Source organism: Lampris incognitus, chromosome 12 (assembly GCF_029633865.1).
Source record: "Lampris incognitus isolate fLamInc1 chromosome 12, fLamInc1.hap2, whole genome shotgun sequence".
Classification (NCBI taxonomy): domain Eukaryota; kingdom Metazoa; phylum Chordata; class Actinopteri; order Lampriformes; family Lampridae; genus Lampris; species Lampris incognitus.
This window is the reverse complement of record NC_079222.1, coordinates 1380084-1395370: the sequence shown is the minus strand read 5'-3', so window position 1 is coordinate 1395370 and position 15287 is coordinate 1380084. Positions and strand designations below refer to the sequence as shown.

Genomic DNA, 15287 nt, shown 5'->3' with positions numbered 1-15287 from the left:
TTGGCTATGCTAGAGAAAAGTGGATTTTACTTCCATTCTGTTGTACTACCATGATCTATGTAACCAAAAATGGTTTTACTTCACTGCTATTGTATTACCATTTGCAATGCTAGGGAGCATTCCTTTTTACTTCTATGCTGTTGTATTGGTTTTAGCTGCACTAGCAACAACCCCAAGAGACACCTGTTCTGTTGCGTTAGCTAAAACAGGAAGATCTGTTCCATTCAGAAAATTTGAGAAGTTTTCCACAAACCATGTCATTGATCTTCCTCCAGTGGCCCGAGAACTTCCGGACAACTCTTCGGGTCTCCAAGTCAAACACGTTGAGTGTGAGGTCATCCATTGCTATGGCTAACATCCCACTACAGACACAGGAAAAGCCTTAGCCTTAAAAACATGAGGCAATAACCTAATGAGTAGTAAGCTAGTGTCCTGCTGTAGATACAATAGTCATGAAAAATGTCAAAGAGTAATTTAGAGCATTGACAAGAGCGTCAACAACTTCTCCTCTCCATCCCAAAAGGCACATTTAATTCTAGCATTAGGTTGAATGGCAAGCAGAGGTCACCTGTCGCGGTGGAGGCGAAGACGGTCGGGGGGGGCGCTCAGCTCAAGGTCGTACACTGGCTGCCGGCTTTTGAAGCGCCACAGCCTCAGGTGCTGATCTGAGCCCATAGTGACAGTCAGCTGGTTCAGGCCATCCACGGCCACGCCGCGCACAGCGCCGCGGTGGGCTGGGAATGAGAGGGGAGGGTGAGAGATTGTAAGACAGTCTACTAGCTAGATAAAAAGTTAGTTAGCCTGCATGGTAAGCCTACTAGCCTGTCTATGCAGTCTACAAGTGTATCAGCTAGCTCGCTTTTTTTTATCCAATTTTACTATCCAAAATTATCAAAATTATTATCCAAAATTAGCCTGCATGCTAAGCCTACCAGCCTTTCTGTCTATTCAGTCTACAAGTGTATCAGCTAGCTAGCTTCTTTTTTTTATCCAATTTTACCATCCAAAATTATCAAATTTATTATCAAAAATTATCAAAATTACTATCCAAAATTGGATAATGAATAAAGTAGTTGTGATTCTTAGGTAGCATGTTTTTTAGTCAAGTCCTTAATGAGCTATTTTTTGAATCCATTGACTTGTCTGCCCAGTTTGTAATTAACCAGTCTTCTAGCACTCGAACGACTGGGACTTCACTCCTACCTAAAACCACCGTGGGCGGTCAAAATGAGGGCCGGTCAGACAGGGCTGCAGCCTCTCTCCTTACTTGTTCAATTTAGCAATTTAGCCACTCGCTATAGCTCTTAGGGCAGAGGATGGCATTAAAGGTATCTCATGAGGTGGTAAACTGCATACGGTATCACTTTATGCAGATGACCTGTTGTTATATATATCCAACCCAATAGAATCTATACCAAGACTATTACTTACCCTGGGTAACTTTGGTCGCCTGTCAGGTTATAAGATAAACTATTCAAAGAGCTTGCTTTTTCCGATTAACCACACTGATAGAGACTACTCTAGCTTTCCATTCAAACTTGAACATAATGTATTTGTCACCCATACAATGGGGAGGTTATATAACCATAACTTTAAAACACTAATAGAACGAACAAAACAAGATTTTAAAAAGTGGTCAACGCTACCAATTTCATTAGCGGGCTGCATTAATATAGTTAAAATGACAGTCTTACCCAGATTTATCTATCTTTTTCAAATGATTCCCATATTCATACCTAAGACAACTTTTCAACAATTAGATAGATTAATTTCATCATTCATCTGGAACAATTCAAACCCCAGGATGAAGAAAATATACTTGGAGGTCCCTAAGGAGACAGGGGGATTAGGCTTGCCTAACTTTATTTGTTATTACAGGGCTGCGAACATTGTAAAACTTTTACATTGGGCATTTACATATAAGAATCAACAGGGTACAGATTGGGTTCACATGGAACTCTTATCCAATCCTTTACCGATATTCACCTCTCCACTACCACATAATCGTAACATACAAATAAGAAACCCAGTGGTTAAAGCTATACTTAGGATATGGCTCCAGTTTAGGAGGCATTTTGGATTAAAGCATGCTAGCAGTCTTTTTCCAGTAGCAAATAATCAATTCTTCTCGTCATCTGTGTTAGATAACGCATTTCAAAATTGGCATAGAAATGGACTGGTGTTTTTCTGTGATCTATTTAAAGATGGAACATTCACCTCATTTGAAACACTTACCAAAGACCATAACATACCCAGATCCCATTTTTTTAGATACCTTCAAATCCGTAGTTTTGCCAAGAAAGAGTTTCCCTCATTTCCGTATCTACCAACCAGGAGCCAATTAGATGTTATTCTAGAGATGGATCCCTTTGGGAAGAGACGGGTCTCTATAATTTACACACTGATACAGGGATTGAAACAGATATCCTGTGACAAAACAAAAACTGCATGGGGGAAGAGAGATTTGGGTGTAGAGCTTTCTGAAGAGGCATGGCGGGACAGCTTAACTCGTATACATACGTCCTAATTGTGTATACGACATGGGTTAATTCAGTTTAAGGTGCTTCACGGTCTTCACTACTCGGGGGACAAGCTTGCCAGAATCTTTCCCACCACAGACTCTGGCTGTCCGAGGTGCAGCCGTAGTCCAGCCTCGGTGGGACACATGTTCTGGGCATGCCCCTCCCTCAACAGTTATTGGGGACAGATATTTAATGTATTCTCACATATCTGTAAACAGACCATAAACCCTGATTTTCACACAGCCATCTTTGGCATACCACCCCCTAACTGTAAGGGGGCAACTTTGCAGGCAAATTGCCTCATTACTAGCACGCAGACTTATCCTATTTAACTGGAAGTCAAATAAAGCTCCATCATTTTTGCAGTGGTTGAGGGAGGTGCTGTCCTTTTTACCTTTAGAAAAGCTCCGATATAAAATATGTAAAACCCGCAAAAACTTTACTTTGACCTGGAGTCCTTTCATAGACTTTATTGAAGGTTTCCCCTTTTACTGAATGTACTTTTTATTTACCTGGTTGTAACGACAATACTTATAGATATATGTGTACAACTTTATATCGTCTTCAAAAATATGGTTATTATGTGGAACTTGGAACAAGAAATCCCTGCATAGTCCTCTTTTTTTTCTCTTCTTTTTTTGAGCCTTGGGGGGGGGGGGGGATTCCCACACATTTCTTTTTTGTTGTTGTTGTTGTTCCTGTGCCTTGTATACCTGTTCCAAAAACTTGAAAATTGGAAAATAAAGTTTTCAAAAAAAAAAGATGGCTGGTGTTTAAACTCTATATTCTGTCATGATAAATACCCAGTTGAGCTATTAATGCATTACCTATGTTAGTATGTCTGTTATGAAACTAACTGACACCAAAATTAACATGTTAACAACTATAATACTATTTTCAAACAATTAAACTTCACATGGTCCAACTTGAATAGCCAAATTGAAAAAATTAAAGTATTACCTGGAAAACAAAACGGAAAACACATATTGCTAATCTACTAATCTAAGAAACGTAACAAGGCCTATAACACGTGACATGTAAAAAAAAAAGAACTGAACTTTGCGGAGGAAATGATGCGACCAACACACGTCCTAAATAGTGACATGACGTGCGCGATGACGCGCAAATTACACGCGGTCATTTTGACGGCTCATGGTCCTTTTAGGTAGAACTTCTAACTTTTTTGTGCAACTGAGCTAAAACTCATTTTAATGCAAATATATGCAGTTTTAGGAGCATTCAGGGAGGGGCAGGTCTGTATCTTTTTTCCCCTCACAAAGTTATTAAACTTTGAAAAGCCACAACAGTCAAAATGACCGGCCTGGTCGTTCTCGCGCTAGGTCAGTAGTTTAAACATGTTGTAGGCAGTCTGCTCTACACTATGTTGGCAGTTGTGCTAGCGAACTGGTTAAGAGGGTTGGTAGGCTGTCTGTTAGCCTGTTAGTTATCCAACATCTTAGTCCGTTCATCAGCATGTCTCCAGCTAGTCAGTTGGTCCATTTCTCAGTCAGACTATCAACATTTGAGCTAGATGATTAGCCTCTGGTCTAGCCAGTGTGTCTGCCCACCCACTAGCCCAGAGTGTCAAGACTGCAGTCTGAGTTGGTGAGGCAGCCACCTAGCTGATGTTTACCTGCGTCGTCACCATACTGCCCCCGGTGGAGGCCCGACTGGATGTTATAGACGTCAGCGTGGCCAGACGACAGACCCACCACTGCAAAGTTGCCACAGGAAGTTATGTCCACTGCCTGAAGAAGGGGGAATAAGAGCAGAACGGTCATGGAATCAGCTCTCCTGGTCGACACCTTTCAACAGTGAGTTCCTCTTCCTGCTCTGTGAGATCTTCATGGACCACAGCTTCTGCAGATGGATGCAACTAAGATTTCAGGAGAATCCTACAGCATCAGCTGAACTTTATTTGGGGTTTATCACAGTGACTTTAATTGATGGCAGGTGTATGCTAACTACGACTTAACGTGAGTTTGAATGTGATTGGTTAATTCTGAATACAGCCACACTCCAAATTATAACAGGGGGTGCACCCTTATGCAACCAGGTCATCGTAAGTTTTGTGTTTTCCTTTTTCTTCCCTAAAATGTTTCTGATGGTTTTTCACTCGAATTTTAAGGATTTCATTTTCACGTTAAAGGCGGAAAACGTTCTAACATAATTTATCTAACCTGCCGTTTGAACAGCAGAGCGTCGACTCTTTATGTCCGCTGTAGATGAATGCTTCTGAATGAGTGAACATGTGGATATGAGTGGAGCATTCCATGTTGGAATGAAAAGAAAAACAATCAGAGATGTTTATAAAAGTGGACTGACGGATTAAACATATTTATTAAATATATTAATTAAAGTGGCACATCGCCACAGCTGCTGCTAATTCCATTGCTGAGGCAACTGTGAAACGTGAGCTCACCGTGGCGTAGACATCAAGCGCCCTGTCGCGTTGGGAGCGAGGCGGCTGTAGCCGGTGGGCTCCCATGGTGCACCGCTGGTAGTTCCAGGTGGTGACGACCAGGTGTCCACGGTGGCATGCCACAATGCCATCCCAGTCACTCTCACGTGCGCACTCTGGAATAATTAGCATAATGACAATAGCAATTATAATTATAGTTAGTTAATCATTGATATTTTAGATATTCACAGAAAGTTGAATCAGTTCATCTGGACACAACGTTTTGTGAGAGAGAAACATTTCATCATCATCTAAGTGACCTCTTCAGTCTAAACTGACTGCAGGTGTCCCCACCCTTATAAACAATACAGTCACTGCAGGTGTCCCACCCTTATAAACAATACAGTGCTTGCAGGTACCCCCACCCTTATAAACAATACAGTGACTGCAGGTATCCCCACCCTTATAAACAATACAGTGCTTGCAGGTACCCCCACCCTTATAAACAATACAGTGCTTGCAGGTACCCCCACCCTTATAACCAATACAGTGACTGCAGGTGTTCCCACCCTTTTAAACAATACAGTGACTACAGGTACCCCCACCCTTATAAACAATATAGTGACTGCAGGTGTCCCCACCCTTATAAACAATATAGTGACTGCAGGTGTCCCCACCCTTATAAACAATACAGTGACTACAGGTGTCCCCACCCATATAAACAATACAGTGACTGCAGGTGTCCCCACCCTTATAAACAATAAAGTGACTGCTGGTGTCCCCACCCTTATAAACGATACAGTGACTTCAGGTGTCCCCACCCTTATAAACCATACAGTGACTGCAGGTGTCCCCACCCTTATAAACAATACAGTGACTGCAGGTGTCCCCACCCTTATAAACAATACAGTGACTGCAGGTGTCCCCCACCCTTATAAACAATACAGTGATTTCAGGTGTCCCCACCCTTATAAACCATACAGTGACTGCAGGTGTCCCCACCCTTATAAACAATACAGTGACTGCAAGTACCCCACCCTTATAAACAATACAGTGACTGCAGGTGTCCCCACCCTTATAAACAATACAGTGACTGCAGGTGTCCCCACCCTTATAAACAATACAGTGACTGCAAGTACCCCACCCTTATAAACAATACAGTGACTGCAGGTGTCCCCACCCTTATAAACAATACAGTGACTGCAGGTGTCCCCACCCTTATAAGCAATAAGGCCGGTATAACACCTACTTATAAACAACGATCGGTTTCATATGCAAATTGCTGTGACCATTAATAGAGTTACAGTGGTCATGTGTACTATTCACAGAGGATTGGGGAATGGTTGCAACCACAGCATTGTAAGATGGTGACAGATGTACTCTTGCCCCCCCCCCCCTCGATTCAGGGACGGTCATTCCCTCTTCACATAGATGGCCTCTTTTGACTCCCTGTAACCCCGCTCAAACCAACGTTCCTCCCTATCAAAGATTCTGCACATCCTCATCCTTGAAAGAGTGGCCACTGGCCTGTAGATGGTGTAGACTGTGGAGTACTGGTTTGTAGATGGTGTAGACTGTGGAGTCCTGGTCTGTAGATGGTGTAGACTGAGAAGTCCTGGCCTGTAGATGGTGTAGACTGTGAAGTCCGGGTCTGTAGATGGTGTAGACTGTGGAGTCCTGGTCCGTAGATGGTGTAGACTGTGGAGTCCTGGTCTGATGTGTTAGCTCTCCTGTGTTGTGTCATCCTCTTGGCCAGGGTCTGTTTAGTTTCCCCATTGTACAAGTCACTGCAATCCTCCTGGCACTTAACAGCTCCACTATATTGCTCGGTTTGTGTCGGGGGCCCGATCCTTGGGGTGGACCAACTTCTGGTACAACGTGTTTTGGGGTTTGAAAGCAATTGAGATGCAGTGTTTGGAAATGTCTCAGCTTTTCTGACACTCCCGCCAGATACAGAATCACCACTGGTTTACACTTAGACAGCTGTTGTCCTTCTCCTCTCTTCAATCAGCTGGTGCACTGTTTGGGCGTCTTCCTGGCTTTGACAAACGCCCAGTTAGGATAACCACACTTAACCAGGGCCTGTTTAATGTGGGATTTCACCTCTTTCCCCAGCTGCTGTGTTGGTGGGGATGCTGTCAGCTCAGTGGTCCAGCGTCCTGACGACTCCTACTTTGTGCTCCAGTGGATGATGAGAGTCAAACCTTAAGAACTGATCAGTATGTGTTGGTTTACGGTAAACATCAACAATCAAATGTCCCCCATCACCAACTGCAATTTCACAGTCTAAGCAGGCTACCCTGTCATGTTTCATTATACTTTTCAGATTTAATTTTAACCCAGGTGTCATCCACAAATCTGAACCAACAGCTAGGTGGTGTCGCTGGATAGATGGATCAGAGCCCTCTCTTCCCTTTCCTCCATCTAAAAGTTGGTCACTAAAGGTGAAAATAATAAAATACGCATAAGACACAACCTCATCTCCAACAATGATGAAACCCAGTGCCGCACTGAAGTAGACCAAGCTGTCACAAGCAGAATCCCGTATGTTTCTGGGGTCTCCGAGAAACGCAGGAGAATTTCCAACAAACACCGCATCCCAGTATACTTCAAACCCAGCAACACACTCCGACAAAGACTGGTTCATCCCAAAGACCGTGTACCACACACCCGGAAAAGCAGTCTGGTGTATGCTGTACAATGCAATGAGGATTGCACTGACCTATACATAGGAGAAACCAAACAACCACTACACAAACGGATGGCCCAAAACAGAAGGCCAAACTCCTCAGGACAAGACTCAGCAGTCTGTCTACACCTAAAGGAGAAGACACACTCCTTCCAGGACAGCAACGTACACATTTTGGACAGAGAAGATAGATGGTTTGAAGGAGGGGTGAAGGAAGCCATCTATGTGAAACTGGAAAAACCATCCCTCAACAGAGGAGGAGGTCTGCTACACCACCTATCTCCCACTTACAATGCCGTCCTTTCATCTCTACCCAGGAGACTCAAGAAGACTAGCCTCCAAGAACAACAGTCGGTCACTAACGGCTCCAACCACTCTCATGACCACTGAACAAGGAAGTCGAAAGTAACACCCCCAACCACCGTCGCTGCTAAACATCGGATCACAAAGAGCCACGCATATCAATAGCTCTGATAACGACGGGCGTTGCTAAACATCGGAACACAAAACAGCCACGCATATTAATACCTCTGATAACGACGGGCGTTGCTACACATCGGAACACAAAACAGCCACGCATATTAATACCTCTGATAACGACGGGCGTTGCTACACATCGGAACACAAAACAGCCACGCATATTAATACCTCTGATAACGACGGGCGTTGCTACACATCGGAACACAAAGAGCCATGGACATCGTTAGCTCTGATAACGACTCCAAAGAGGATAAATATCTGAGTTTCATCAGCAGCCATTCAGACTAGCTTGGTCTAGTCAGAAAGGCACGAACTAATGAAGCCTCTTGGATGAGAGGCGAAACGTCTTCATGGATATATACCAAGTCCAGTCCATTATTGACTGCTGCATGCTGCATCCTAAAACACCCATACAAACGAACGGAGACCCCATCACCACCACTGACTCTTTTAAATTCCTTGGAACTTACATCAGCAACAACCTGAAGTGGAAAATTAACACTGAACACATCACTGCAAAAGCTCAACAATGACTTTACTTTCTTAGGCAGCTTAAAAGATACAGGATCAAACATCAACTGCTCGTTCTGTTTTACTCAGCCATTATCCAGTCCATCATCACATCTTCTATTACAGTATTACAGTATTATAGTAATAAAGTATTATAGAATTACAGTAATACAGTATTACAGTATTATAATAATACAATATTATAGTAATACAGTATTGCAGTATTACAGTATTATAGTAATACAGTATTAAAGTATTATAGCATTATAGTAATACAGTATTACAGTATGGTACGGCGGCACAGACAGTCAAACATGGAAAAAACTGCAGCGGATTGTCAACAAGGCATCCAAAATCATACACAACCCACTCCCCTCTGTTGAATCTCTACATAGTAACCGGACTGTAAAGCAAGCAAAGAAGTTCACCTCCGACCCCTCACACCCCGCTCATCACCTCTTCCAGCTCCTTCCCTCAGGGAGGCGCTACAGGTCACTGTCAACTAAGACTAAACGCTTCACAAACAGTTTTTTTCCCCTAGCCATCAGGAATCTGAATTCCTCCCTGTAGTCCCTCCTCACACACCACTGGCATAAATAATTCACCTAATTGTTATGCGTGATATGTTTGTTTCTGCTATTGTGTGACTGTATTGTTCGTGATAATATGTGGAGTGTCTGTTTTTGTCCATGTATGTATTGTGCTGCAGAGTTTAATGTGTACTGAAAACAAATTCTACCAGCCTTGGTCGTGTGGCTAATAAAATAATCTCATCTAAACTGGGGAACCCATAACACACCCAATCTTCTGCCTATAGTAACTACAATAAAACTAATACAAGTGTTAGTAATGCTAATTCTAATGCTGCTGCTAATGCTAACAATAAAATTAATACTAGCGTTAATAATGCTAATTCTAATGCTGCTAATGCTAACAATAAAACTAATACTAGCGTTAATAATGCTAATTCTAATGCTGCTAATGCTAACAATAAAACTAATACTAGCGTTAATAATGCTAATTCTAATGCTGCTGCCGCTAATGCTAACAATAAAACTAATATTAGTGGTAATAACACGAAGTCTAATGCTGCTGCTGCTAATGCTAACAATAAAACTTATATTAGTGTTAATAATGCTGCTAATGCTAACAAAAATAATACTAGTGTTAATAATGCTAATTCTAATGTTGCTGCCAACAATATTAACAATTAAACGAATACTAGTGTTAATAAAGCTAATTCTAATGCTTCTGCTGCTGCTAACACTAAAACTAATATTAGTGGTATTAACGCTAAGTCTAATGCTGCTGCTGCTAATGCTAACAGTAAAACCAATAATACTGTTAATATTGCTAATTCTAATGCTGCTGCTGCTAATGCTAACAATAAAACTAATACTAGCGTTAATAATGCTAATTCTAATGCTGCTGCCGCTAATGCTAACAATAAAACTAATATTGGTGGTAATAACGCTAATTCTAATGCTGCTGCTGCTAATGCTAACAGTAAAACCAATAATACTGTTAATATTGCTAATTCTAATGCTGCTGCTGCTGCTAATGCTAACAATAAAACTAATATTAGTGGTAATAACGCTAATTCTAATGCTGCTGCTGCTAATGCTAACAGTAAAACCAATAATACTGTTAATATTGCTAATTCTAATGCTGCTGCTGCTAATGCTAACAATAAAACTAATATTAGTGGTAATAACGCTAAGTCCAATGCTGCTGCGAATACTAACAATAAAAATAATACTAGTGTTAATAATGCTAATTCTAATGCTGCTGCTGTTAATGCTAACAATAAAACTAATACTAGTGTTAATAAAGCTAAGTCTAACGCTGCTGCTGCTGCTAATGCTAACAATAAAACTAATATTAGTGTTAATAATGCTAATTCTAATGCTGCTGCCGCCAATACTAACAATAAAACTAACATTAGTGTTAATATTGCTAATTATAATGCTGCTGCTAATGCTAACAATAAAACTAATACTAGGGTTAATAATGCTAATTCTAATGCTGCTGCTAATGCTAACAGTAAAACTAATACTAGTGTTACTAACGCTAATAATACAGTAAAAGTAATACTAGCGCTACTAATACAACTTCTAATGCTGTTGCTGCCAATGCTAGTAATAAAATAAAACTGATGCAAATAACAATTTTAATGTTGCTGCTAAACCAAATAATGACATTCCATGTCCAATGAAATATCTGAAATATAAGCTCATGAGAGATGGAAAATTAAAGAATAATAATGAGGGGTAAATAGTGAAAATCGATTGGTTAAGACCTGTGGCAAAGGCAGTGATGTTGGGGAGGTGGAGCTCCTCATAGCGTACAGCTTTTTTCTTGGTTAACTTCTTGTTTATGGAACCTGATGGACAACAAAATATAGATAACACAATATTTAAACTACTACTACTGCTACATAGTATATCCATATATGTAGTTATCCAGATGGATAGATAGGCTCACCTCTTCCCAGGTTCTTGTTGAAGCGCTCGTGGATGCAGGAGAATGATTGCAGCGTCCCGTCGTGACCTATCAACACACATACATACATTGACCACAATTTTGTAAAACTTCTCTGTAAAATAAATGGTATGACAACTTTTCCTGGCTTGGAAATATTTTTTTAAGTTCGTGATTTTTATTATATTTCTAGTGAGAATTTAGTTCTTTTTTTAGAAACTACAACTTTCGGCTGCTGCCGTTAAGGGTCGCCACAGCGGATCATCCGTTTCCATCTCTTCCTGTCTTCTGCATCTTCCTCTGTCACACCAGCCACCTGCATGTCCTCCCTCACCACATCCATAAACCTCCTCTTTGGCCTTCCTCACTACAGATCACAATGTCATCCGCAAACATCATAGTCCACGGAGACTCCTGCCTGACCTCGTTTTTATCAAAGGGGCTGTGCCTATTCCCTTTGATCAGCACATTAAGAAATCCCCAAGACAGTTTTCACTTGGTAACACAGCTAGAGTTCAGTCTTCCTGCATGTGGCTGATGCAGAGTCTGGTATTTGTTTCATCCAGATGTGATTACTGTAATGTTCTGTTTTCAGGTCTACAAGCTAACAATGTGTACAAGTTGGCCACTACAGGTGAGATTGGGAAACCCATAGCGCCCCTATGCCTCTGCCTACAGTACTGCCCCCTGTATGTGAAGTACGTGGACTGAAGATGCAGTTTCAGCAGCAGACACACTTGGTCAGTATTAAGGGTGGTCCTATTGCTAAGGGTGGGGTCATCGTGTAATTTCATACTGACTGCAACACCGCTTCAGCAGCAGGAACGCATGTGGAGAGCGACGCAACGTCATAAGAGACCATCGTTTGATCCCCTCCATGAGGACGTCCTTCACCTTACCCACACATCCATAGCGTTGTGAAGGTGATTTTCACTACTGCCTACTAACGGGTTAAGAACAGATGCCAGAAACTTAGAGAGGTTATAGGTCACTGAGTTAATCATACTAACAATAGGCTGTAATGGCACATCCTGCTCAGATATCTTAGGTGAACCACACAAATCTGGTGTAGCATCCCCTGTGTATAATGTATGGTACAAAATTTAGTCATGACCATTGTCCTGTTCCTACAGCTCCAGACAATCTATCATCTTTCTGTTTCAACCACCACCTGGATCCTGTTCAACCACTACCCGGGTCCTGTTCAACCACTACCTGGATCCTGTTCAACCACTACCTGGGTGTTGTTAAACCACTACCCGGGTCCTGTTCAACCACTACCTGGATCCTGTTCAACCACTACCTGGATCCTGCTTCAGGGGCTATCAAGTATTTATGTCGCTAAGTAAGGTCATACATTTCTGATGACAGTCTCTCTGGTCTAATAACGATGAAACCTGTGTTAGACCGCCTGTTTCGGTCGTCATGCAACTGTACTGTTTAACAGGATGGGGGTACCTGCAGTCAAATGAGACGGACCAAGTCACTTAGAGTGATGAAGCGTTTCTCCCATTAATTTTGTTTTTTCGGGATCCCCCCCCCGTTTTCTCCCCAATTGTACCTGATCAATTACTCCACTCTTCTGAGCCGTCCCGGTCGCTGCTCCACCCCCTGATCCGGGGACGGCTGCAGACTACCACATACCTCCTCCCATACATGTGGAGTCACCAGCCGCTTCTTTTCACCTGACAGTGAGGAGTTTCACTGGGGGATATAGCACATGGGAGGATCACGCTATTCCCCCCAGTTCCCCCTCACCCCCGAACAAGCACCCCGACTGACCAGAGGAGGCGCTAGTGCAGCGACCAGGACACATACCCACATCCGGCTTCCCACTGCAGACACGGCCAATTGTGTCTGTAGGGATGCCTGAGGTATTTGAACCAGCGATCCCCGTGTTGGCAGACAACGGAACCCATTTTTTGTCCAGATGAACTGATTCAACTTTCTGGGATTACTACACCTGGATTATTGAGCATGCATCAAGACACTACCCCCATTACTTCCACAGCAGGTTTAACATTTTTGACACTACTGAAGTACAACTGGGATCAGAGTGCTGTTCTCTGGTGCACTGTAGTACTAGCTGTGGTGCTACTGCTCCATGAGTCATCACTAGTTTGTTTAAATTGTGTGTGCGTTTGTGTGTGTGTGTGTGTGTGTGTGTGTGCGTGCGCACGTTACCAGCACTCAGGATATCGTGGCCATGGTTGCCATGGTGACGGATGTAGGTGGGCGGGGCGCTGTGGCCCTGGCGACTACGCAGCAGCCGGGCTTCACCTCCAGACTGGTCAAATATCCAAACCTACAAAGTTTAATGGCATCACTTGAAAATAAACTTGACAAAAAACAAACAAACAAAAAAAACTGCTTTCTAATACCATATATTCCAAAAGCTGTTTTCTATCGGAGATTAAAATATTAGAAACATTCAAATTGCAAAAAATCCATAGACTATAATAAAAGTAATTTAATCAGATAAAAAGTTTGAATGAATGAATAAATAAATATCCCTCTTACTGTCCTTATTATCACAAATACTGACTGCAGTTTGACGGGAACTGATTTTCTAAACCATTCTTAAACATGTTTACTGAGCAAAGCTGTTCTCTACATGAAGTTTACAATATTACAAACATTTTCATTATGAAACTATATGCCTTCAGTGTACTTAAAAAATTAATATTAATATTAATCAATATTAATTTTATTACACTACTACTACTACTACTACTACTACTACTACTACTCCTCCCAGGTTCTACCAACCATGTGATAGTGCATGTTGGGGCTTATGATGCAGCTCGTCAGCAGTCTGAACTAACCAAAAAAGGTTTTATTGATCTTTTCAGCTTTTTAGGTACATGTGTAAAGTCTGTTTTGATCTCAGGCCGTATTCCGACACTGGCCTGTGGAGCGGGGCGTTGCAGCAGAATCCTCAGCCTGCACACATGGCTCACCTCTGCTTGCAGAGCTCACAATATTGGCTTTATTGATCATTTTAATCTGTTTTGGGATCGTCTGTCCTTCTTCAGAGCCGACGGAGTCCACCCAAACAGTCTGGGTAGCCGGATGCTTGCTGGCAACTTGCAGCACGCAATACAGTCCTCTCCATGTGACTGACTATTCACATCTCACTCTTCCCTCACGGAGCCTCCGCTTCCGCCTATAGTGGCGCTCGAAGGTACTTTTCCCTCCACTGTCTCCCTCCGCTGGCCTCATCTCTCTTTAACCCTCTTGCTGGGAATCCCCCCCCCCCCCAATACAGACTATTATCAGACACCATGCCTCTCATCCACACGTTGTATCTAATAGCAGAAACAACAACAACCAAATATCTGGAGCAAATATCTGCAATTTGCATCCTATTTGTTGTACTCCTGTTGGTGTTAATTCTGCTGTGACACCAAACAATTTTGGCCTCTTGAATGTGAGCTCTCTGGGTAATAAGTCCTTTATCATTAATGATGTTGTTGTTTCCAATAATCTGGACTTTTTTATGATTACTGAGACATGGCTGTCCCCAGGGGGCACTGTTCCCCTGATTGAGGCTAGCCCCCCTGATTTTGCATATTTTCACATTCCCAGGCCTTCTGGTAGAGGGGGTGACCTAGCTGTGTTTTTATAAGTTAGGTCTTAAGTGCCATCCTGTTAATTTTATTTCATTTGAGGTTTTGTGTTTTTTAATCCCTGCCCCCCCCCCATTTACTCTGCATCTTAATAGGCCCCCAATTCAGTTAGTTTTATCTCTATATATCTTAGCTCCATATTCAGCATACTTCTCCCAATATACCCAGCATCTCTCCTCCACACATGTCTAAACCATCTCAAGCTTGCCTCTCTTGCTTTGTCTCCAAACCCTCAAACCTGAGCTGTCCCTCTAATATACTCGTTCCTAATCCTGTCCTTCTTCATCACTCCCAATGAAAATCTTAGCATCTTCAACTCTGCCACCTCCAGCTCCACTTTCTGTCTTTTCGTCAGTGTCACTGTCTCCAAACGAAATAACACAGCTGGTCTCACTACCCTCTTGTAAACCTTCCCTTTAACTCTTGCTGGTACCCTTCTGTCACAAATCACTCCTGACACGCTTCTCCACCCACTCCACCCTGCCTGCACTCTCTTCTTCACCTCTCTTCTGCACTCCCTGTTACTTTGGACAGTCTGAACCCATCTGTCCTTCTCTTCCATAATAACATGAATA

General features: G+C 42.3%; 1 protein-coding gene across 3 annotated transcripts in view; it reads right to left on the bottom strand.

The window, feature by feature from the left end:
• Positions 1–15287, bottom strand: part of wdr36 (WD repeat domain 36) — a 77796-nt gene that overhangs the window by 21535 nt on the left and 40974 nt on the right. For 2 of the 3 annotated variants that reach the window (XR_008811095.1, XM_056290647.1), the window contains 7 exons: positions 13268–13388; positions 11087–11152; positions 10902–10985; positions 4945–5099; positions 4156–4270; positions 569–734; positions 254–362 (listed from right to left, as the gene is read on the bottom strand). Coding sequence is in view for 2 of the 3 variants with exons in the window: in XM_056290647.1 (XP_056146622.1) it covers positions 254–362; positions 569–734; positions 4156–4270; positions 4945–5099; positions 10902–10985; positions 11087–11152; positions 13268–13388 (816 nt within the window). In the remaining variant the exon portion in view is untranslated. The remainder of the gene's footprint in view (positions 1–253; positions 363–568; positions 735–4155; positions 4271–4944; positions 5100–10901; positions 10986–11086; positions 11153–13267; positions 13389–15287) is intronic. The other variant, XM_056290648.1, reaches the window with a different exon arrangement.